We start from the raw sequence: 25,966 nt of genomic DNA, 5'->3' as shown, positions 1-25,966 counted from the left end.
TTATAAGTGATTGGCCACCTCCTTCTTCTCCCACCCCCCCGACTGGATGTGGCCATCTTTAACTCAGTTCTTTCAGCTTTTGAAGAATTGGCTGTGCAATGGGTGGGGGTTGTTTTTGTTGTTGGGGTTTTTTGTTTGTTTGTTTGTTTTGTTTTAGTGTGGTGCAGAATTGGGCCCTTTCTGTTGACTGATGATGCTTTCAGGAACCAAGGTTTTTTGTGCATCTCTTTGACTTGCTGAGCATACATTTCACTTGTGATTATTTCATGGAGATTCAGAAAGGACCGTCAGCAGACTGTCAAATGGGGACCGAGATGTGACCTGTTTTTGGTGCAAATCTGGCTTTAGGAAGTGCTTTGGACCCTTTTCTCGCCTAAACTCTGACTGTGTCTATTGTCACAGATCACATTTTATCTCATCTCACAGTTTAATCAAGAAATGGTTTGTTGTTGTTATATAGAATGTGAGATGGAAATTTAAAAATTCTAATTTTGACTTCAGTCAGTTCGTAAGATGTCAAACTTTTCTAACGCTCTGTGCTTCACTTACCTAGCCACCACTGGAGGTGCCCGCCCCTCCTGTAGTCACAGAGTACCAGCTTCCATGGTCGTTCTCAGTTAGCCACTGCTGCTAATCTTCTGTACGATAACCTGTCCTCTGAAAACCTTCTTGAAAAATAGCTGAACTGTAGGTTTGTAGTTCCTGGTGCAAAGACATTACTGACTCTGTGAATCATCTCCGTGGTTTTATGATTCACTTTGAGCTATTTAGTTCACATTGCCTTTGCTTTTTGTCTAATATTTCTACACCATAAAGTAATGCAAAGCAAATTGCAAGCACTAAGTCACTATTAGGTTAAAAAAGAGAAAGAGATGCACATAAAATGTGTAAAGTAGTGGTATCACCACATTTATTATTACCTCAGGTTGATCAGGCTGGCTAGGGCCTTTCCTACAACAAAGAATTCGCTGTTGCCTGGGCACAGTTTTCATTAATGTCATCACACATATTGTCCCTGAAATCCACTGTGATCCTGGGGATGACTAACTCAGTACAGAAGAGACGCACACGGAGGTCACTTGTCCGTGTTCTGCCTTGAATTATTTATAACCTGTCTGCCAGGATCTGTGGGCCCAACAGAAGAGTCTGTGCTTTCTTGAATGCACTCCTGAGTCTCTGCAGTGTGTACCTGTGTTCTAAGAACTGATCTCCACCCCTACCTCAGCAGCTTTCCAGGCTCTGGAAGTCCAGAAACCCACTAGATTCCCACGGTCCCTCCCCAAAGTTTCAACTGCTCCAGAGAGAAGGCACAAGTTGCTTGAAGGTTGCACAGGGAGCTCAACAGAGGTAGTGGTGGGCATCACTTCCCAGTCTCCATCTTAGACTCTCTACTGTTTGATTCAAGCCTCTGCCTTCTCTCCCTCTCTGAGTCTGTGCCCATCTCTTGCACCATCACAACTTTTCTGTCTTCTTATCTAGCTCTTTCTCTTTTTATCTCTCTGTCTTTCTGTCTTGGTCTTTCTACATTATAGTTCATACACACAGGTCATGGTCTCCATTGTTTCCTGTTGTCTTCTCTGTCCCCTGTGCCCCTAGTCCTCTGTCAACCCCTTTGCATCACTGCTCTATTTTTAGCTGTCTCTCTGAAGTGACTCTTTCTCTCTCCTCTCTGTTCCTCTGGCAGTTTTCCTTTGAGTCGGAGGCTGAGAATAGGGCCAGATCAATATGATTTGAATAGATGATCCATACACTAAGTAAAAAGGCGTGTTAAGATGTAAAAGGGAAGAGTTATAATTTTGAAGTTGGATTCAACAAAAATGTGCATTGGTCTTATCCTCTTGATTGGACAATAAGTAGGACTGTTAAGACACCACACGGGATACAGAGTGTCAGCCACCACACTGCTTAAGGTGGGCAGTCCCAGCAGACTTGGTTTAGACCAATAGAATGGCAGTGCTCAAGTTTCCCCAAGGAAATATCAGACCCTTGAACTCTGCAGTGGACAGATCGGACCCACCCATGATATACATACACAGACACTACTAGAACACGCTGGGGAAACTGAGGCATGCTGACTCTTACTGGTGTTCATTTCTAGCCTGCATAGAAACTGAGCAAGAAGATCCCTCAGTCAACATGTGGAACTGGGTCACCTGTTAGACAAAATGTGGAACTGGGTCACCTGTTAGACAAAGTGTGGAACTGGGTCACCTGTTGCCATCATCTCAGGGGGATCCAGCCTTGCTTACCTTTTTAAATATTTTAATGTTTTTAACTTACATTCATTTAGCTTAATGTTTTTAATTAAATTTTAACAATTTAATGATTTTAAGAACCAGCAAGACCATCAGCTGAGACTTGTGGCACAGAAGACATGGAGGTTGCCTATGACTTGAGTGATGTCTTGTCTTCTACAAGTTCTTATCATTTCTCTCATGTTCACATACTGAGCTACGCAATGCTCTACTCAGTGCCCAAATTCAGTGTCCTTTATTGTCACCTTCCCAGGTTGCTTCAGTCATATCAGAAAAGAGAGCTGAGACAAATCCCCAAGATGAGTGTCCAGTGGACAGAGCCACCTAAGAGGCCTTTGACAGATATTGGATACAGATTTTCTCTGAGAAAGGAAAAATACATGTTTTCTGCAACCACCAAAGAAAAGAAACAATTCCTTTCGGTGTATGAATTGAATCCATTTTCTGTGGCTGAGGATTATGAGTTGTCTAAGTCTCAAGGCTTAATGGCCAGGCATGGTGGGGCACACTTGAGGGAGGTTGCTTGGGAGGCTGAGGTATGAGATGTCAGGTTTAAGGCCTGCCTAGCTTTGATACTGAGTTTAAGTCACTCATACGCAACTTAAGATTCACTAAATAAAAATAATTTTTTAAAAAGTGGCTAGGCAAGGCAGTACCTTGGTGGTGGAGCATTGCCTGGCATGCCTGATTTCAATCCTAATTACTGACAAAGAATAAAAGGTCTTTTTTTACAACATAAGGTTTGGAGTCAGTTACCCAGAAAAACGTCATTGATATCTTGTGGAATGACTGGTGTTGTTTTAGCTCATAGTTCTCCTGTTTTCCATTATATTTCTGAATGATGCTGTGCTGCCATTACTAATTCATGCCAGTAACATAGCATCATTTTACCGATCACTTCCCTGTTGTCCTTGTTTCCTCCATTCCTGTCTCTTCCTGTGTGCCCACTGTAATAATGCATTCGATGAATGTCCTTAGAGCCTCTGTTAGCTGTGAGAATGGTACAGTGCTTTGTGAGTCATGTGCTTTACCTCCATGAGCAGCATACTCTTCCCACTGGAGGTGACTGGATAGCTGGTTCAGTACTCCAGTCTGTTTCTCTTGCTCCGCAGCTGGCTCTGCTGGGTACAATTCATGCAGCTTCCCAGGTTTAGGGTCTTGGCTGTCACTACACTTGCTATGATGTGACTGTCATGGGCTTTCTCACAGAAGGTCAGCACTTTGTGGCAACTCAGTCCTAGGATTGCTGGTTAGAGAGAACATACACATATATGTACACACACACACACACACACACACACACACACACATACTTATATGTGTATTTTTCCTGGTAGAAATTTTAATATTTGTCAGTATATATTAAGCAGGAACTCACTGGTCACCAGAATGCGATCTAATCATTAGAATGCTGGTGTGTGCACTTCAGGTCTCTTTCAAAATCCTGGCTGTTTATGCCCCTAATGTATAGCACAAAAGGAAGTGCCATTGCAGAGGGTTAGAGAAGGACACAGTCCTCTGAGGGCACACATAGTCTATACTGCTGTTTACTGACTCAATGGCCTTGCTCAATTGTCCTGTTTGCGAGGAATGATATTAATAGTAACATAATTTTGTGAAGATCAAGTGTTGTCAAACGCAAAACTTTTAGAAAGTCTGGCAAAAACAAAGATATTTATTATGCATGTCAATTAATAAACAAATCTAAGCAAGAAGCCCTAGGTATAAATTATGAGTTTTCAGAAGTAACGAACACATAAAGCCACTCTGCCATCTGCATTGCTTTATTAAATAAATCTTTTAGCTAAACATTTTTATTTGTGTTGGCTATACACTTCATATGCTTTGGAGTTTTATTTAAAATAAAACTCCGCATTGTGACAGGATTACTTGATATTTCTTTCGTATTTAATTTCTGAGATCCTGGAATGCTGTACTTGCAATGTCTCTGCACTTTTGGACATGAGTTGGTTGGTGCTGGGCCTCCTGTTTCCTCAGACATGAACACCAGGTGAATGGGGAATATGAAGCTGGGGTGAGAGTATAGCCCTAATGTGGGAAATAAAAGGCTGAGGGTACTCCTGCACACTCTACACAGAGTCAGCAGTCTGAGTGGGTGCTAGCATGGGACTGAACAGGTGGAGAGTCTGTTAATTCATAGTGAGACATAAACTGTGCTAGGCATGGTAGGGGACAAGTACAGGTAAACACAAAAGGGGCATTGGACACTCTTGGAGAGGTTGTAGCAGAGCAAGCAAAGGTAGAGCATGTGCTGGTTTAGTGGGTACAGGGTGGGGCAGTGGGGAGACTCACATGAAGGAAACCACAGGGACATACCGGTGAAGACGGGAGCCTTTGAAGACCAAGCAGTGACCTTGTGACTCCAGTGACACACATCACTGTCACATGGTACAAGATGCAATGGTAGGAAGGGGTGCTAATGTGCCAGCAGTGCTACTATGCACACCAAATGACTTGAGGAGCAAGCTGGGAAGGCAGGCACTGCAAAATCACCTCTGGCTATGGGGACATGCCTACAGGACTTAGTGATAGACACTAGAATGCAGGATAGTAAGACATTTTGGTGGAAGAGACAACAGTGGATGTGTGTTCTTGTGAAATGAAGCACAAGGGAAACTCCAAATTCATCAAGTCCAGGATTCAGTCACGTGCTGGGTACCAGGGAAAAAACCTTGTAGAAGCATTCTCTGAAAGTTATAGGAATTCACACTGAGAAGGAGATTGACAACTGTTTAATGAACACACAGATATGTGGACTAACAATAGGACCCTCTCCAGGGACAGTCCTCAGACAGCAGAAATACAAATGGGAGGATATTGCTATCTCCCTATCTAGTACCCCACTCTCAGTTCCCTCAGAAAGAAGAAAAGCAAGCACAGAAAACAAGAGAGGTAGGAAAAGATGGGGAATTTGTGTACTGGGGTCTTAGGGAGAGTGCGGAAATGTGTAGTGTTTCCATATGCCACAGAAATCACAAGGTGGTCATTAAAGGGGAACATACAGCAATTTGAGAGGGCATGTTTACTGATTGGAAGAGAGGGTAGAAGAGGGTCATCTTTGTGGATAAGTGCTTAAGAACAAGGTTCTCTCACAGAGGACTAAATTTGTAATGCTTTATGATGTACAAGGGTGCATTTCTCAAGAGCTAAGTACATACACATCCATAGCTGTTAGAGGGAAGCAAAACTAAGCTTACAACTACATGTGACCTTCAAGAATCAGACAACCTGAGTGTGTGACCTGAGATCGTAGTTGGGACTATTGGGATTTTTAGGAAACTAATACAAAGTTCACATTTCCTTTGAAAAGATTTAGGGTCTTTCTCTCCATTTGCATAGACTTAAGAGTTGTATCACAATGATCTTTGAAACTGTGAAAGTCATTATGCAGTCTTGAGAAAGTAGAACCAGTGACTCACAAAGTATTTGGGGAGGCTACTCAGGTGGTTCACGCGTTTGAACATTTGGTGCTTTTGAATCTGCTCAGCCTCTTTGCTGTTTGACAGGATACAGAGAGCTGCTCTCAGACAAAATGGTTTCAGCCTAATGCTGGAGGTTAAGAAAAATCTCAAATAATGGCTGAGCCAGAAAAAGAGTGTCTGCAAGCTGAGCAAAAATCCTCATGGCTCTCAGTCGTCTAACTTCGCCAAGAGACTGCCACTGCCTTCTCCGTGAAGCTTCTAAATGTCTATTTATTTGAGATCCAGGAAGAGGTTCCATTCTGGGGAAACTGTAGCTACTTTTGGTTGAGTTTTTCAGAAAAAACGAGTAGAGTCCTCATAGGCCATTCTGTTGACTGGTGTGTTTCTAAAGCTTCAAGAGGTGCAGCCTTTTGTGTAGAATAAAGCATTGGCCCGTCGTCACCATCAAATTCTTCATTTCTCATGTGTTTGGCCAAGGTAAGGTGTTTTCTTTACTGGGGCATCTGAATGGAATGCAGAGTCACCGTGAGATTTTTCTAATGACCCAACCCATGGCTTCTCAATGTTTTTTTAAAGAGCATCAGAACAATGAGTCTTCATACTCTATCTAACAGATGGCATCATCATGGGCTTCCTGCTGACTTCAAAGCCTCCTTAGCTCTGACAGAATCTTGTTCATAATGGTAGAGCAGAATAGTGCATGGAGCTTTTCCTGTGCAAGGGCACAGTCGTTGAAGTTTTAAAACAGCAAAGAATGTTGCAGTTATCCACGCCACACAGGGGGCCCAGTCAGCGTCTACTTCATGGGAACCACAGGCTGACTCCATCTGATTCTTAAAGATGTAAAAGTCTGCATGCCACTGGTTTCAAATGAGAAAGTATAAGAGCAAGTAGCTCAGACATAGCTTTCTGGGTCCAGGCCATGTGGATAAAATATAGTTACAGATCGAATAATTTATGGCCAAATGATGTGAACAAGATGCCTTATCCACAGCAGTAGCCATGGAAGCTGCTGATGCCACTCTGAACCCCTTACAAGGTGCATTAGGAAAATGGCTGTCCACTGTGAGAGCACGAAGTAGACCACTGTCTCCCACTCCTTTTCAGGACACTGGCGATTCTTGACTCATTCCAGTTCCTGAAACTATCTGATTACTTGTACTGAGTATTTCAAAACCAAAAGAAAAAAAAAGTATTTTAAAAATAGGACTAAATGATTAAAAGCATGTTGTCTTGGATGAATTTAGTAGGTCACTGAAGTAAATTCATCTAGGAAGTTCAGGGCAAAATTCACTTGAGCCATGTTCAGTCTGTCTCATGTGAGGTCCTGCGTCAGCCACTGTGGGGAGGATCCCAGTGAAATTTCAGGGTAACTGTTTCTGGAGATGTGGCAATTAGCTCTACACAGTTTAGGTACACCTTACTGTTAAAATAACTTGGGGTACTTGGATGCACATATATTGTCTAACATTCGTAAGGGGCAGAGTTTAATACCAAACACTGCAAACAACAACAAAACTAATGGCCTCGATTGGTTCAGTCACTTTTCAACAGCCCCTACGCTTTCTAAGTTCCTTTATAAGGGTCACCTCGCTGCACTTTGCTTAGTTCCCCGGCAAGCTGGCCGACGGTGGAATTCTAGTCTCTAATAGTTGACCATCATTGTCAATGTCTAAGCCTTATTTTAAATCAGCGCTTGGGGAAACAGTGGCCAACAATAGGAATTTCCCTAGTACCGCTTAAGAAACCTAAAACTCAGTGATTTATCAGGAGACCTGGAGACACAAATAAAGGCATTCACACATAGTCCTGATCGACACGCACTGCATCACTGTAAACAGATCTGTGTTAGTAGACGTGTCTCAAGATGAAACATGCTTTACAATACGTTCGCCTCTCACTCCAATGGCTCTAGCAATTGGCTTTTCTACTCCGTCAGAATGCCTTCTTTATGTACTCACAAACACAAAAATGCCAGAAAGAAAAGTGACTAAAGATGAAGCTGCCGTGAGGCTGATTATGTGTCATGTGGTTGCCAGTGACTCAGAGACGGAGTGTCCACAGCTAGCAATGGAAGGAGGTCCCCACAGCTGTTATTTGCGCTCTAGTAATTGCCGGCCCCCAGGAAGCACCAGTGACCAGCAATGACTGGAATGGAGGGATGGGGCAGAGCACAACCCAGAGATGGAACAAGCACACATCTGCACAAATAACAACTCCAATACAAATTGCTCCAAGGAGCTTGTCCAACCGGAACAAGGTTTCAAAAAGGGAAATAACCACTCTTGAAAAAGGACCCGTGTAACGTGGAGATTACCAACGGTTTATTCGGAACGACAGGGCACTGAGAACACAGCTGTTACAGGTGGTTTGTGGTACAGCATACATCACCTCGTTTATTTTAGAATGATCTGGAAAGACGAGTTGCATAAATAGAAGGTGGAGGTATAGGAGCTTTTGGAAATAGGTTCTTTTGCCCCCCACATCCAGCCAACCACATAAAGGCAGACTTGATGGCTGCATAGTTGCTGGCCCGTGTATTTATCTGGACTGGGCATCTGGGCAGCTCCAGCACCAGGCCCTGCTCTCTCCAAAGGGGCAGCCGAGAGGACACGGTTATCAGTTATATCATCCTGGAAACTGCACACAACACACACAGACATTGTCAACTGTTTTGGCAATGGGATGAGAGGTTTTGCCCCGAGGCAAAAACTGTAGCTGTAATGTGGACCAATAAGAGCAATGCGTGTGTTGATGACTCTCAGAGGCAAAGAGCTACACTGGAAAGGGAAGGGACCAGCTATGCATATGTAGTCATCTGCATACACATAGGTCCAGCAGGCATGGGAACTAGCTTGTGTGACTGTGTGTCCGTACATATGTATATAGAGGTGATTGGAAAAGACCGTTGAGAACGTTTGCAGCTGTTCAGTTTTAAACACAGTAAACTTGAAAGGAAAAGAGAGCACGTGCTCACGTCGGGCAAGGGGGTAAGATGATGTCTCACTACAGGATAACTCGTCACATCTGCAGGGCAACCACTCGACACCACACACTTGATGCAAAGAAGTCGAAGTCTGGTCTGGAGAAAGCTACTTTAGACTTGGTGGGAGGGGGATCAAGTACCAATGTCCACGATTAGAGAGAGCACAGACAGACCTCTACTGAACACAGGGGACAGAGTAAGGGCTCTTTCCTTAATTCGATATTTTCCCCCTTCTTATAGTTTTTGCATACACACTCTATTGATCTGTCTCCCCAAGCCTTGTCCGGTACCCGTCCGTCAGTCCTTAAGAGTGTAGTAGCAAGAGTAAACTCCTCTGCATTTCACGAAGGTTTGAAAACCCCAATCACATGACCCTGTTGCACCATCTGCAGCCCTACTCCAGGCGCCGTGTGAAGTTCTCTGGAAAGAGGCCTTTGTATGTGGCCAGGTCTCGGTACTGAAGCCAGTCTGACTCCTTCACCCCCACCAGCCAGCCTGCATCCTGAAAGACAAGAACAGTGTTTCAGAGTCCAGCAAACCTCAGAGTGCACAGTGCCAAGAACTTACACAATGACCCAGTCTGCTGTCACTGTGACCTCAGGATGCCCTGCTACTAAAAACACTGTCGATTTTGGTCACGTAAACATTATCTTAAAAAAAAAAAAAAGAAATAATAATTTAAGCCACGTATTATTGTACATACTTCACTGGAGGTAATTTTTAACATTCTAATTTTGTATATGGCCTATTTAGTTAGCATTCTCTGAGTTATAAGTTGTTAAGGACAAGGGGTTTCACATGAAAATATGATATGCAAGAAATTCAACCAACTGTCTTGTGGTTCACAGTGGCCTAAGGAGTGAAGGAATGATCCTTGCTGGCAGGGAGGAGGGTCAAACATTTTAAACTTATTAAGTTAGAAATGCTGATGGTGCCACTTTCTCATAGGAAATCACAGACCCACAGCTCACACCGCATAGCCCCAGTAAAGCACCCTACACAGGGCTCACCGCTACTGAACGCTAGACAACTGCTGTTGACACTACAGCTGCTGTTCTTGATTCCTGATGTTTCTTGTCCTTATGGATTATTACAGGGATGGTTGAAGCTGTGATGTGCTTGCTGAAGACACCTGTTCTTTCTAAATGAGCTTTGTCTCTCTCATAGGTGCCCCCATGCAAATAAGGACATCTAGCCATAGGAAAGTCAGAAAACTATAGGTGGCCACCTATGGAATGGGAGACTACAGCAATAACTGAGAATTACAGGCTGCTCTTTGCCCTCTAGAGGGGGTAACATGCATACTACAGGAAAACTGTGAGAAATGACTGTCTTTATTATGTTAACCACGGCAGGAAAGGCAGCCACTCACAAAGAGGGATGCTCAAAATTAATCTGAACCAGTCCTCCATGAAGCTCAAGTACATCTGATAAAAAAAAAAAAAAAAAAAGAAAAAGAAAAAAGAAAAAAAAGAGGTCTCGAAAATTAAATAGAGGGCTGGATGTAGTCTCTTTGATATCATCAGAGACTATAAATTGATGCTCTTAAAAGGACAAGAAATATGAGCACTTAGACAGGCCAATTTTTTGAAGAGAAGAAGAAAGAATAAAAAAAAAAAAAAAAACCACCCCCACAAAAATAGCAAAGAAAAAATTGCCCCAGTAAACTGACAGATAATCGTCTGGCTGATGAGGAAAGGTGCCGTCCTTCAAATTACGATGTCACATATGTGAAAGGCAGTTACTTCTAAAGTAGGAGATGATAAGTAAACATCCCGCAAGCCTCTAGTGTGCATAGGAAAGGTCAGTTCCTGTCTCGCAAGCCTATATTGGATTCTATTTACAGTGAGTCAAAATCTAATGAGACCGAATAGAGTTAGGTGTTTTTAAATCATTTCAATAGAGAACACAAAGATAAGAAGCAAGATCCACAAGCCATAATGAAGACATATTCTAACACATTACTCTGAAATACAACTTTAACTGCAAAGTGAAGGATATTAGGCAACATAAATCTTTAGCTGAGGAAAATTAAACTTTAACTGCCTAAAAGATGTGGTTGAGAAGAATTCCCAGTTTTGATTATGGTGGAACAGTTTGCATGGGATAAATGTGTCTGCCCTGAATAAGCACTCAGACAACTATGCATGTGTATGTGCATATATGAGTCTATACATCGGCAAGTGTTTATGGTAAGATATAATCATAAAATGTAGTCTATATATAGTGGAAAGGATATAAATCATGTGCAGAGCTGGCTGAAGACACCAAGACAAAAAGTGAACAGAGACTATTTAACTCTTGAATGCAGAGAATCACTGTGGGTGAGAACAGGCTAATGCAGCATTTCTCCAAGGATTGTCCTCTTTTTGTATGCTGCAGGGGTATAGAATTTGAGGACACAATAGCAGCTGTTTACTAGTGGACAGGGAAGTTCTGGTAGGAGGGAAGTCCCCAAGCACACAGAGACACTTTTCTTAAATCCTTGTCTGCATCTATAAATGGGATTTTAAGAACTAGGGGAGAATCAATAGTAAACTATCTGAGAACAGCAAGAGAGTTTTAGCACTCCTAATAAAGGAGGAGTTTGTACTTTATATCCTGAGTGGGACTGGAGAGGTGACTCAGGGGTTAAGAGTGTGAACACATGTAAGCACCTTAGTTCAGGTCCAAGCACCTGAGTTTGGTTCTTAGAACCCACATCAGACAGCCCACAACCACCTGTAATTCAGACCAGGACATTTGACACCCAGCTCATCTAGGACCTGTGTCATGTGCACACATACCCACATAGCCACATATGTATACATGAAGCTTAAAAAATAAATATTAAAAAATAATATTTTTATTCCCCAAACCAAGTTAGGAGAATCAACAAAATACTACACGTCAGGCTTTCTATAGACAACTCCCCTAAAAAAACCTTATGGTTTAGAGGTAGAAATATTGTCCTAGGGATAAGAACTCATGAAAAGTTTATAGGCAAATATTCTAAGAAAATGCAGGACAAACAATCTCCCACAAATTTAGGGTAGTAAGTTAGTAATTTAAGTGCCTGTTGGAACAAAAAAATATATAACCTTTATATATAGGTTAATACACACACACACACACACACACACACACACACACACACACACACATATATATATATATTAGGTAGTAGATATATAGATAGACAGACAGACAGGTATAGGTATAGAGTTAGAGATATATAGATATAGATGTGGATATAGAAAACAGAAGCCAGTTCCCTACAGTGTACTGTCCATTTATTGTGCCCAGTATAAATAAAGATGATGTGGTGCTGTCCCTAGGATGGCCACTGCATAAACTTAACAAACACGGAGCAGCAAAGGAATCTTCACCACCCTGACTATCACAGTGAAACATATCAATTTTAAAAGTCAGGCTGCTAGGCATTAATCTTGAACATAATAGAATCAGAAATTCAGAAACAGGGAAGAAAAAGGAGGGAGAAAAAAAATTAAAGAGAGAGTAGTCGATAGTTTTCCATATACTGAAAAATACAATGTTGTGAGTAAAAGAAGCAAAATGAATCCCAAGTAGGAAATCACACACACACACACACACACACACCCCACAGTCAAACTCATCGATTACATCATGAATATACAAACATATTCTGAAAAGTTACACTGTTTATGGATAAGTTATATTAGCCAAACAACATCCAACCTTTAATTATAAACAGTGGAGACCAGAAACCATCTTGAAGAGTTAAGAGACAAGAGTTCAGTTCAGAGCTCTTTCTCTAGGAGGAATGTTTAGAAATGAACACAAAAGAAGAGAGGGTCATGGGATTATCTGTTTTCAGATCAGTATCCAAGAAACTGCTAAAAGAGGAAATGTAATGAAAATTGTCAGAAAAAAAAAAAAAAAAACAACGAAGAAGCTCATGTTTATAGAAACAAGTTTACGGGCTCATGTCTTTTAAAAAAAATATTACAGTTAGTGAAAAGTACATAAATTTCTATAATGGGGTGTGGGGTGGAGGGATTTGACATCCAGCCAGGACAAAGTAAATTTTGGCCGGAATCTGACTCAGGAAATAGGCTCAGATTAAGAATATTGACATTTGAGTTAATGTAAAAGTCAGAGGGTGCTCAGCTGAAGCACCAGTGACATTCTTTTTATCTTGGTCATCCTGATTAGCCCTAGAAAGGTGTTTATGGGATTTTGTTTATTGCTTTGCTTGGTTCCTTGACCCAGAACTGATCTTACTATTTTGCATGGACTGAAAATGGAATAAAAGCAGACGGGAAAATACTAAACCCGCTTCAGTCTCAGAACTGGCTGGGGCCATGCTACAGTCTTGTCTGTCATTTTTATTTTTACTCCTCGCTCCCACCCTGGAGAACCTGTTGCCTGACTGAGCTGCTTAGTTCGTCCACTTGATGGGATTTATGCCTAAGCTATTGATACGGGCAAAGCATTGCTTGTGCCAGTGAGAACTGTGTTTTCCAAAGGGGTTTGGTGTGGCACAATCTCAGGGACTGGGATCCTCGAGTAAACATAAAGAAAAAAGAGAAAACTGGATGAAACCTGGGATTCTCTCTACACTGCTTTTTATTCTTATGAGACAAGAAGGAGAGAGAAAGCTCAGCTCCAGAGTCCCACCAAAATGGAACTATAGGCCAGTATGACTTCTCTGCCACAACAGTGTGTGTCTCCTCAAACCAAGTGTTCGTTTGAATAGGGATACCCCTCCACACACACACATCCTTAGCTCATAGGGAGTGACACTATTAGGAGCTGTGGCTTTACTGCAGTAGAGCAGAGAAAATGTGTCACGGTGGAAGCAGGCTTTGAGATATCACATAAGCTCAAGCAATGCCCAGTGGCAGAATCCTTCTCCTTGCTACCGGCGGCTTAAGAACTCTAAGCTCCTTTTCCAGCACTGTGTCTGCTTGGACAATGCCATGCTCCTCACCATTATACTCACACACACACACACACACACACACACACACACATATACATATACATACATACATACATACATACATACATACATACACACACACACACACACACACACACACATATATATATATATTGGACTAAATCACTGAATCTGTAAGCCAGCTGTGGTCATAGTGTCTGTTCATGGCAATGAAAACTCTAAGATACCAAATAAGCCTTTTCCTCTCTTAAGCTGATTCTTGGCTGATACTTGCTCACAGAGATGAGGACGGTAACTAACAGGAAATTACTGCTGTGGGCTGGGCTTATGACTGGAACCACCTTGCTGTATGGTTTCTAGACGTTTGGAACTGTTTTCTGGAAGACCTGTGGAAGTTTGAATCCGTGGGTAAGAATGTCCCTGGGAGGCTGCACACACAGCCTAACAAGTTATTTTGATAGGATTTTGGGAAACTATCATGCTGATAAAATGTGGAAGGCCGAGAGTGGCTCTGCCCACAGAGCGGCAGTGAGGAACAAGGACTGTAATGGGACTCTCATGTTTTATTTGGTCAAAGGACTAGGCTGTGTTTTGCTTGTGACTGGAAAGTATGAGTGGTATTGAAATACGAATTAAAAATCAATGGGCTAGGTTGTTTGACAGAGGGCATTTTAAGACACCGTAATATCCAGACTGGGGTGTGCTAATAACCGAAGGCGAAAAGCTTGAACCAGTTATGGGTATAAATACAAGAGATAAAGGCAAAGTAGCTATGGTTGTTAAAAAGTTTTGCATGATTAATGTGAAGATGCAGAACTTTGTCCTGGGTAAATATGAAAACTGTTGGGGTCCTTAGATTTCAGCTTATAAAAATGCAAAATTATTTGCATTTTCATTTTTCATATAGCAATTGAATGAAGACAGCATCCAGGCATCCTGAAAAATAAGGACCACCCAGTGAAGTGTTTTCCTAGAGTCAGCTTTGTAGGCTCAAAGATCTTACTGTTATTGTGGTCCAAGGGAGCCAGGCTACACCTTGGACTGGTAGCAGTGTTTTGCTTTTTTTCCACAGGATATTTATTCTTAAAACACACAACATGCAAATGACAGAGTCCTGAAAGTGTACTAAGGTTCCAAGAAGCCAGACTCTAGCATTGGGCAGCAGCGTGAGATTTTCTGCATGGAGCTCTAAGAGGACAATGTAGAAAGCTGTGACCGTAAAGACCAAGTAGCAGTATCTCACAGGATGTTGGGAAGGCAAAGGATGTCTGCCTAGAAAAGCTTCATTCATTTGGTGAAGCTTACAGAAGAGTGAGGGCACGGTGCTGGAGGGAGCAGTGTTGGAGGACGTGTGGGCAGCCAAGTTACTGGAGCTGGAATGGTAACTCCACATGCTGGGATGCCACATGTGGATTGTGTGCTGAGTCTGCGGGATTCTACCTGGCTGTGCTACAGTGTTGCTTTGTTCTCCCATCCCTTTCTCGGTGTGTGGGTGTGGATAGAATTCTCTCTCTCTTCTCTCTCTCTCGCTCTCTCTCTCTCTCTTCTTTCTCTCTCTCTCTCTCTCTCTCTCTCTCTCTCTCTCTCTCTCTCCTTCTTGCCCCTCCTCCCTCCTCTCCCCCATCTTTCATTTATGATCTTACAGGCCCTATAGCTAAAAGATTGCTAAGTCTGATTGGAGCTCCCAGACAGATATTTGAACAATGTTGGAATTGCTCAGACTTTGGGGACACTGGAGAGAGAGACTGCAAGCATTTGCATAATGAGGTAAGGGGTCAAGAGTGAAGCATGGTCTTTTGCAATGTTTTTGGCTATCCATATGACAAGGAATATGCTGCCATGACTACTTTCCCTTGTCAACTTGATTGGTTAATTAATAAATGCCTAGAGCACTTCATGAGACATGCCTTAGGACTTTTGTATGAGTGCTTTGCCTGCAGGTATTATTGAAAGCATAACACCTGTTCCAAATGCACAGAGCACTATCCCAGGGTTGTTATCCAAATTAAATAAAAAGGAAAACTGAGAAATCCGGTGAAGTCCTGACATAACCTTTTCTTTGCTCTTTGTCTGCCAAGAAGTGAGGAGGCCCAGATGCTGTTCCTGCTGTCATGGAGCCACCTGCTGTCTGGAGTCACCTGCTGTCATGGAGCCACCTGCTGTCATGGAGCCACCTGCTGTCATGGAGCCACCTGCTGTCATGGAGCCACCTGCTGTCATGGAGCCACCTGCTGTCATGGAGCCACCTGCTGTCATGGAGTCACCTGCTGTCATGGAGCCACCTACTGTCTGGAGTCACCTGCTGTCATGGAGCCACCTGCTGTCATGGAGTCACCTGCTATCATGGAGCCACCTGCTGTCATGGAGCCACCTGCTGTCATGGAGCCACCTGCTGTCATGGAGCCACCTGCTGTCATGGAGTCACCTGCTGTCACACCTTCTCTGTCATCCTTGTTGGGCTGCAACTCCCAACAAGCCCCTCCTTGCTTGAGTTGCTTCTCCTCAAGTCTCAGCAAAGAGAAAAGTAACTAATTAAGCAAAGTTTTAATGCTTTCAGTTGCAAAGAGATGCTTCTGGATCTGCCCATATTGTTAATCTATGCTTTATCAAGTTTTGTTCACAAATACTCTAATTATCACATAACAATTTTATTAGTCCATTCAAAGAATTAATTTGGGGCTTTTAAACTATTGTTAATTATAAAGTTTTGCTGCTTTGTACTTTTCTGTTTCTTGGGTTATGCGTGTATCAATGTAAGTCTGTGTGTACATGTTTTGAGAATGGATTTTTCTATGAAGCTTAGAATAGTCTCTAACCGCTAAGCCACCCTATCAGTATGTGCCTCCTGAGAGCTGGGATACAGACCTGGCCCATAACTCTTGGCTACTGAGTGCTATTGGTGCAATTGTTGGCAAATTTGTCTTTTTAGCATTTCCTTCTTTTTACTTTATATTTAATACAGGTCAAAATTATTTATTTATTATTACGTATGTAGTGTTATGCCTGTCTGCATGTCCATGCATCATGTGTACAATACCTGCAGGCCAGAAGAGGGTATTAGATTCCCTGAGATTGGACATACAGTTGTGAGCCACCATATGTGTTCAAGGAATCAAATTTGAGTTCTGTGGAAGAGCAGCCAGCGCTCTCAATTGCTGAGCCATCTCTCCAGCCCTAGTATGACATGTTTTTCACGTCATTACTTATTTGATAAATAAATGCATCACTTAAAATCTGTTTTTATTTTTTAAAAAGATATTTGAAACTTTAATTTTTTAAATTAATTTCTAAGACTTACAGAGGCATAGCACCTGGGTGTTGAGCCTTCAGCTGATTAATAATGTTAAATCTACTACCAAAAGAAAGGGCAAAGTATTGGTGTGTGAATATTAACTTTGAAAGCTGTAGTTTTAAACTTAATTTTTAGAGAAAAGAGATAAATATATTCCTTTAAAATTTCTATGGGAGTTACAGCTCTTCTCTGTAAAACTCATGCTCGTAGGCTCATTTACATGTAGTTTACATACCATTTCAGGAGTTCCCAAATTGTGACTAGGAGCAGTCTTGGAGTTCCTATATATCCAGTCATAATTTAAAGGCTGTGTTGTATAATGGCAGAGGTGTTTATTGTCAATAAGGCTTAACAGAAGCTACATGGGTGTGACCTCATCAAGATCCAAAACATTTCTATGTCCCTATAAAGTTTTCCCAGGTCCTTTCCATGGATTACCATACCACAAGAGGCAGCCGCTTCTGAAGAGGATGCTTAGTTCATGTCTGGCACCGGTATTTCCTAAGACTTGATGTTAAAAGTACAGCTTCCCTAGCAAGAAACCTTGAGGCAAGGAAAAGTCATCTCTGCTAACTGTGCAGAAAGGAACAGTCAATGGCATTCGGAATGTGTATCTGAAAGGCCAGCTGATGGAGTGCTGAACACTTGAGTCCTTAGAGCCTTTTCTGAGTTGGGTAGCAGCATGTTAGAAAACAGAAATGCTTCAGGAAGTCACTTGTCCAACTGACTCCCCCCAAAAATCCAATATGGCCCCACACACCTTCCGGTCTTTACATTAATTACCTGGTCGGCTTCTGAGTCTGAGGGCACCACCAGTACCACATCACCCCTTTGTAGTGTAAGTTCATCAGAGTTCGCTGCCTCGAAATCATGCAGGGTTTCAACCTGCAACATATTTAAAAGGAATTGGTTAATTTTAGGAGGGGGCTGAATGTGGTGACTTTGCCTATAACCCTGGCACCCAGGAGTCTGAGGCAGGACACTAGCCATGACTTCAAGGAAGCTTGGGGTAATTAGTGAGCCCCAGACAAGCAAGGGCTATAGGCCCTTGATATATATACACAGTGAGACTTTGCCTCAAAATAAAAAGAACGAGGCCAAGAGAAAGAAGGAAGAGAGGAAGGAAGGAAAGGGGAACCTCACATTTCTTAATAAGATTACACAGACATTGCTAGCTTTCTCCCAGTTCATAAAGGATGAAGATACCTATTGCAATCCAGCCATGGAAGGGGCGTGGTCTGCTGTGGAGGTTCATTTGTGGGTGTGGATAGTAAGAGGCACTGAAAACATCAAGTCAAGGACTGTTGTGGAAGGCCACTGGGGTGATGCCCTCAGAAGAATTAGCAGGTTTCTCATAGAACCCTGGTTATTTCCCAAGAAGAAAGTGAGAGCAAGCTTCTCCTGACCCGGGCTTTCTGTGTCACCTGACTGCTCCTCCCCAAAGATAGCATCTGCCTGTAGCCAGAGCAGAGCCATGACCAGTGTTTTCTGAACTTCCCATTGTAGGCTAAATGGTCCACTTGTCTTTCTAAAGCTCTAGATCCTGTATTTTCATCCCATAATATACATTTAATATCTAAAACAGGATAATACAAACCACAAGGGAAGGAGAGAGCTTCAAAAACACTTTTGGAAATACTGCTTTCTATTTACTTAATACTCTTGCTTCTTGCTGACTTGTACAGGGCCATTTGTATTGTATTTCTTAGTTCAATTTGATCTACAATAGCTGGAACTTTAGCTTGTTAGCTTTCGTTAGATATTTGTTGCTACTGATAACGCTGAAGTTGAGCTAAACATGCCAAGCTAAAAAGCTGTTTTGTTAAATAATGAAAATCAAGTCAAACCACCATTTGCATGTTATATAAGAATTAGTATTTAATTAAACAATTTGCTTTTTAAAAATGCATTTTGACCCTTTTATGTCTTACCGCATTATGCCATAGCAGCCTGTTATTCCATTGCCTTTAAATTTTCTTTTTAGATTTATATTATGGGAAAAGCAGAAAGGCTTTTAATATATATAATATATAATATATACATAAAATAGCCATCCTTGAGCTCGAGGGCCTATCTAGTTCTAACCAGTTCTATTTCTCCTATGTTGATAGCTTACAAACACCCAGATGAAGCAGCCCGCCTTTAAAGGTTGTGTTTTCTGTGTAGAAGAAAAGCTATCAGAGCTCCAGCTGACTGTTAACCGGAAGCAATCCCTGCAATGGGCAGAGGCTCAGGGAAGTGCTGAGAAGTGCTCTGTGGACCACGCTGCAGTAATTAGCAAGCCAAGCATGGGTCTTCGTGCCCCAGCCTTGCCTGGTACTACTTTCCTGGATTTTACATGCACCGCTTAAACAACTAACCAGGTTTTTAACCCTAAAGTCAACCCACATGTTTAATTATTTTGCCCAAATTAATCTGTGTTTCATGCCCACACCCTCCGGTACAAAGAAAGCGGCAGTTTCCTTCCAAAGGAGGGACAGAGAGAATGGATAGACATATTCTATCCTATTCTTATGAACACAAATTTTATATACATACCTATACTTATATCCAAACCTACACACACACACACACACACACATAGATGCAGACAATTTTATAAAGAAAAATACGTATCCAGGGAAGACGGTCTGTGCCCATCACCCAGATGTATGGGAGGCTAAAGAAGAAGTTCACCAGGTGAACACCTGCCTGTCAAAACTAGCAAGGCCCTGTCTCTAAATTAAAAAGGACAAAGGTTTGTAGCATAGTAGCAGAGTGCTTGCTTAGCAGGCACAAAGCTTGGAGTTTGCTCTCAGGACAGCAACACAAACAACCCATCAAGCCAAACAAGGGTTGTGTTGTGAAATACAGTATCGAATTATACAATGCTTACAGTTTCTAATCAGACTCTTCTGGAGACCTTATCTGCCACAACATTGGGCTGTAAATGGCATGTCTGGACAATTACTGCTGTTGTTTTGTTGACCAGTAAGGAGACTTTAGTTCCTGGCCAGAAAATGTTTCTTCCCAGGAGTGGAGGCTTGTTTCTTTCTTTCTTTTCTCGGAGGGCCCGAAGTGCCTTTAGACACTTGTTTTCGGAATATTTGTTGGTCCCTCGTTCTGCATTCGGACTGGATGATGGATTCCTGCCTGTTTGACACCTTCTTATGAAACATATTGGGGAGTATGTTTGATTTGAAAGGCCTGATCTGAGCCAGGCTAAACAGACTCAGCTCTGAAGGAGGCACGGACTTGCTCACTGAAAGCAGGGATTTGGAGAGTACGGGTTAAAGGAAAAGCAGCTTTGAGAAACAATACACAAAGTGATGACATCAACAGAACCCACAAGCTGGAAAACCAGAAAGTGGTGCAAAGAAAACTCAAAACAACAATGACCCTGACATGACAATACAAAGACCTTGTAGAGAAAGCCTGGAGGCAGTTCCTGAGTGGCATCCTCTGCAGACCTTGAGGCATCCACAGCACCTGCTGGTGCAGGCGTAGCAGCTTGAGACGTGAGCTCTGTAGCGAGTTCCTGCTTCTCACCCGCTGGGCCCTGGGGAGCCACATCCTCAGCGGCCTCCTTCCTTTCAGTACCCATAGCGGTTTCTTGGTGTTCTCCTTCCCCTTCATGGTTGGAGGCTGGCTCGATGACAACAGAAGGGATGACTTTCTCCTGGTGGGTAGAGAAGTGGACAGTGTCACGGCCTGAGAAAGGATAGGTGTGTTTGCTCCTAGGTCAGTATCCTCTCCCAGCCACCCGTTCTTTCTCTACCCCACTAACCCGCAGTTCCGAGCTCGCTACGTTTGCAGACTGTGGACCAATGCCTTGCGTTTGTCTTGACCTTTTTACTGTCTCTCTTGAGTACCAAACAATGAGTGGGAATCCTATCTCCATCCCTGAATAGCCACACTTCTGGAAAACGGAGGAATCTACGGGCAATTCTGGAGTGGTGGGTGGGTAAAAAAGAAGAGGGTCTGCCCTGAAGGAGGCTGTCCTGAAGAGAGAATGCAAGAGGGGACTTCCCGTTGCTGTCACACTTTGCAGCTGGCTGTTCATGATTGCCCAAGGGGCCTGGCATGTACTGTCTTTGAGTGCTGCAGGGGACAGGAAGAGTCAGAAGCAACTCTAACTTCCTGTGTGTGCTCATCTGACTGTTTCCTTCAAAACTGGGATTAGCTGTGATAAGAAAGTCCTTGAGGGAATGTGAGATGCTCTAAAAATGATAAGCATGAAATGATAGTAATAGAGACTCAGAATCACTACTTACTCTGAGTTCCCAGCAAAGGCTGTCACTGGGCTAGGCCTTTGGAGGCCATTTATTACTCAAATAGCTCTATATTTTTTATCACGCTCTTCCTTCCTCTCTCCATTATGGGTTTTCTCACTGTGGTGGTCTGAATAAAAACGGCCCCCACAGACTCATAAAGAGTGGCATTATGTGACCTCATTGGAGGAAGTGTGTCACTTACAGGTTTCAGAAGATCAAGCCAGGCATAGTGGCACACTGTTTCTTCCTGCTGCCTGTAGACCTAGAAGTACAACTCTCAGCTCCTTCTCCAGCACCATGTCTGTTACCATGCTACCCGCCGTAACTGTAATGAACTAAACCTCAGAACTATAAGCCAGCCCCAATTACATGCTTTCCCTTATAAGAGTAGCTGAGGTCGTGGTGTCTCTTCACAGCAACAGCAACCCAAAGACACACCCGTCTGTGCTTTATTGCTTCTATCGCGACCAAAGCTTCTTTCTCCATTTCTGAACTTCAGCCACATGTGTGGGATGTCCATTCCAAGCACAGACAGCTACCGCCCAAGCCAGCAGAAAAGAACTAAATAGCCCTCTTCTTAGACGTCCCGCAAGGAACCCTTACCTGAGGAATGCCAGCTTCCGGTTCTGCCGGTTGAGGGCTCTCACTGCCTGCAAGCTCTGTGCTTTCGCCATCGATTTTGGCTCCCTCTGGACTTTCTCCTTCTCCAGCAGGGAGGGCTGCCTTCTCTGCCTCTGCTTCCTCCACTGGGGTCCCCTCAGTTGGCACTGTAGTCCCCACAGTCTCGCCGGCATCAGCTCCGGGAGAGATCTGCAAGGTAGGGGGAAGTCACTATGCCTGTGTCTCCTGAGCCTCACGGCCTCGGGCCCACCCCATTATTCCTCCCGAACTTCCAAAGCCCCCGGCACTGAGCTGCTTTGCCGTAAACAAAATCCCGGGAATCGGGCAGCAGAAGCTGCTTACTCGGAGCTCAGTCTTTCTCAGAGCATCCTCAGAGCAGAATGAAATGGATTCTGCATCCCTTATTTTTCCCTTCAGCCAGGTATGGGGGATGGCATTGGAACAGGTGACATCTACCATCCTTTACAGGATTTCGGTAAGTGGTGAGTGGATCTTTCTCAATAAGCTACTCTTCTTTGATTGTTGTTGTTGCATGAAAACAGGTCACAGGGGATAGAGCTTTAGGGAGCTCCTGTTATAGCACTGAAGGGAACCGAGATCCTGTGAGGACTGGCTCATGGAAGAACACCAGAGTGGGGGTGACGTCCCATCGTACAGTCACAGTCAGGAGGGCTGCACTTTGTGATGGTCTCCACATTTGTCTGGATAAGGCTTCATAGCTGAGTCACCTTCAAGGAACCGAAGTGATGGTTGGGTTTCCCCTAAATGAACACTAGAGGGCGAGGGGTAGTGGCTTGAAAAATCTAATTCGCACCAGCAATATATAAATACCCATGGAGCCATCTGCCGGCCAGGGAAACGGCAAGTCCGACTTTGGGCCTTTACTAAGGGAAGCAACAGTAATAAAAGTTTCCAGTAGAGTTTCGAGTATGTGCTGATGAAATGAAGGAGGCACCATCGCGAGTCTTACATGTGGACACACTGGTTTAGAGTCTAACCTTTAATAGGACCTTTAATAGCACAGCAGACCTGATTAGAGACGGTAGAATAAGGACTATTGAGAAAGAACGGTGAGACCGAGTTTATATAGAATACCCGGGACATCCTGATGAGGGCAGCATCAGCTGGTGCTTTCCTTTCCTTTCAGCTCTGCGCTGTTGACTGTGTAAGCCAGGAGGGGCACGTTCTCCTAAGCACTGGCTCCCCAACCAGTGGAGAGTAGCGCTCATGGGCATCACAGATGTGCCACGGAAATGTGACCTCACGCAGGCACTCAGCACGGTATTCTCTAAGGGCTCCCGTCTGCCTCAAAGTTACAGCTCCTACATTTCATGAAGGAATCTTCCACATGTGGCTGGAGAGACGGCTCAGCAGTGAAGAGCACTGGTGATTCCCAGCACCCACATGGCAGCTTGGAACTGTCTGGAGCTCCAAGATCTGACACCCTCACGCACACATCCAAGCAGAAAAAAAACCCACCAAAGTACGTATAAATAAACAAATAAAGTATAAAAATATTCTATGAGGCACTTTTTCCAAATGCCATAATTTCACTTTGGGGAGAGATACCATTTGACACACGATGAGATGTCATCCATATCCGCAGAAACAACTGTGCCTCGTGTGAGAATCTCTTATTAGGCAAATGCAGCCACTTGTCCTTAATTTTCTTTATTTGTACTCTGTTATTAAGTGCATGCACTCAGAAAAATGATTGCCTCGTGGGAGCTGTAGCCGATACTAACCGAAATGGATTTTAAATGCTGATCCGAAAGTGATAAGAAGATCTGTGTTTCAGTCAATGGCTGACGAGCCCAACAAGAAAAAATGAATTTAAAATGTAAGAGAATTGCATTTCCCCTTTTATGTAAACAATGAGGTTCTTTATAGATGTTGTCATTACTGTTGTCAAGAGAAGTTTAGTTGGTAACAACTTAGGAAGGCATCTCAATCCCGAGAATAGTGAGCAACGACTCCTTGATTCACGTGTCAGTGAAATCAGCAATTTTAGGTTGGGATGGAACTCAGTGGTACAATGCTCCTAGCTGAGGCCTGAGTTTTAGTGCCAGGCATTGTAAGAAAAGGAAGGAAGGAAGGATGGATGGAAGGAAGGAAGGAATGAAGGAAAGATAGATGGAAGGAAGGAAGGAAGAGAGGGGGATGAGAGGGAGGGGGACGAGAGGGAGGGGGGATGAGAGGGAGGGAGGAAATAGACCTTCACTAGGATACTAAAGGCTTAGCCAGTGTTCTTCCACCCTGGGAACTGTATGAGATGAACGAAGTGACTCACAGGCTTGAATAAGAAAGACAAACTGCTTAGTTATAAATCTGTCAGTTTTGCTTTTCATCTGTCGTGAAAAGAGTTAAAGTATGACCAACCCAAAGGCTTCGATAGTACAATATGTTTGAAAAAAGATGGACTCTAAATATAGGCAGACAGAATGGCAAACCAGACACACACACACACACACACACACACACACACACACACACTGCTATAGACGAAACACATGCATTTGTATTTCATAATACATACCTCCACTTACATACATTTTTCATGCACATATGTTCTGAGCAGCACATATCATTTGTTTGTACTTAGTATTGTTTATCTGAATTAATGTTGCTTCTTTAGAAAAAGTATATTAATTTTATGGCATATTGATAGTATTGTCAAAGGTGATTTTATGTTTTTTTAAATTTATTTTATCTTACTAATCTATACATTATTATATATGTGTGTGATTGTGTCTTTGTGTGCACATGTATGCAGGTTTCTGTGGAGGTTAGGAAAGGACATTAGACCTCCTGGAACTGAAATTCCAGGTGGATATGAGGCACCCGATTGGGTGCTAGAAACTGAACTGGAGTCCTCTGGAAAGACAGCAAACACTATTAACCACCTATCCATCTCAACAGAAAAACCAAGGTAACTGTAAAACTCATTTGATGCAAATGGGATCACTAGCTTATGCATGCTCATTTTCTGTCTGTCTGTCTGTAGGGTGTATCCAACTTTACTATCGCAAGAGAGTCACATTATAGTTCTCCTTTGGTGAAGTAATGTGTTCACAGGTGTTGACAAAATCCACTGGTTCTGACTCCAATGTTGCAGTGACACCAGACGCCAGCAGGTGGCACTGTCACATGAAAGGAACCTAATGTAGGAAAGGGCTGTTAAGATAGTAGCAAATAAAAGTCAACCAACCAGACCCTCCAGAGCTCCCAGGGACTAAACCATCAATCAAAGAGTACATATGAACGGACCCATGGCTCCAGCTGCATATGTAACAGAAGGTGGCCTTGTCGGGCATCAGTGGGAAGGAGGCCCTTAGTCCTGTGAAGGTTCCATGCCCCAGCATAGGAGAACGCTAGGGTGGGGGCACCCTCATAGAAGCAGGGGGTGGGGGGATGGGATAGGGGGTTTCTGGAAGGAAACCGGGAAAGGGGATAACATTTGAAATGTAAATAAATAAAATAACTAATCCAAATGAAAAGTCACCCAGACCCTGGAATGAACAGTGCTGGGGAAGAAGACGTGCAGAATGACCTACTCAGAAAATGAAAGTAGAAGTCTTCTCAGTTCTTGGCATGACTAGCAATGCATTTCCAATTCTCTGGCCATATTCAATGAACATTTTGATTCTACACTTTAAAGTACCACGATCACAGCTCTTTCTATTTCCCTACGTGCGATTTCTGTTTCTGACTTGAGTTTTGGGTATCTCAGTCCTCCTTTTATGCCTGTAATGTCTTCCAAATTTCCCTCTTACTGAAATTTTCCTACTCCCTATTTATTGTGATGGACTAACATAAAAGAACAACAGAAATTAGGAACCTACTCCAAGTAGGAGATAGTATTAGGTTAAATCAAGGAAGGACTGGAAAAGTTTGGATCCTAATATTATTCCCCACCTACTGTTTTCATTCATCTCAACTGACCAGCATTTCTGTAGATATGAAAAGACTATGTGCTCTGCTTTGATTGCTTTTTAACAGCTTCATCCAGGAAGACTGGATCCCAGAAACTGCTGAAGGAACTGTGCTGTGTTTATATGAACCACAGTTCTCTAAAGTTTTTTTTTCCCCTGATAGAAAATACCTAATTTAAAAACAAAACCCAGAAGCTGAAAGAGCTCTCCCCTGTCCTCAGGCACCTGATCATTTTTCTGATGAGATTAACAAGCCA

The 25,966-nt window shown here is 43.0% G+C and overlaps 1 protein-coding gene across 12 annotated transcripts in view; it reads right to left on the bottom strand.

Moving 5' to 3' along the window:
* Nucleotides 1–9,078: 9,078 nt before the first annotated feature.
* Nucleotides 9,079–25,966, bottom strand: part of AMPH (amphiphysin) — a gene marked incomplete at both ends in the record, with an annotated part of 190,289 nt that continues 173,401 nt past the window's right edge. For 8 of the 12 annotated variants that reach the window (XM_080918609.1, XM_080918601.1, XM_080918605.1 and 5 more), the window contains 4 exons: nucleotides 9,079–9,186; nucleotides 17,687–17,788; nucleotides 20,304–20,555; nucleotides 21,760–21,966. In XM_080918609.1, coding sequence (XP_080774735.1) covers nucleotides 9,079–9,186; nucleotides 17,687–17,788; nucleotides 20,304–20,555; nucleotides 21,760–21,966 — 669 coding nt within the window. Of the gene's footprint in view, nucleotides 9,187–17,686; nucleotides 17,789–20,297; nucleotides 20,562–21,759; nucleotides 21,967–25,966 lie in introns of all 12 variants that reach the window. The other 4 variants (XM_080918606.1, XM_080918612.1, XM_080918603.1 and 1 more) reach the window with 3 other exon arrangements.

The sequence above is a fragment of the Micromys minutus genome (genome assembly GCF_963924665.1).
Source record: "Micromys minutus genome assembly, chromosome: 6".
Classification (NCBI taxonomy): domain Eukaryota; kingdom Metazoa; phylum Chordata; class Mammalia; order Rodentia; family Muridae; genus Micromys; species Micromys minutus.
This window is presented reverse-complemented; position numbering and strand designations above follow the sequence as displayed.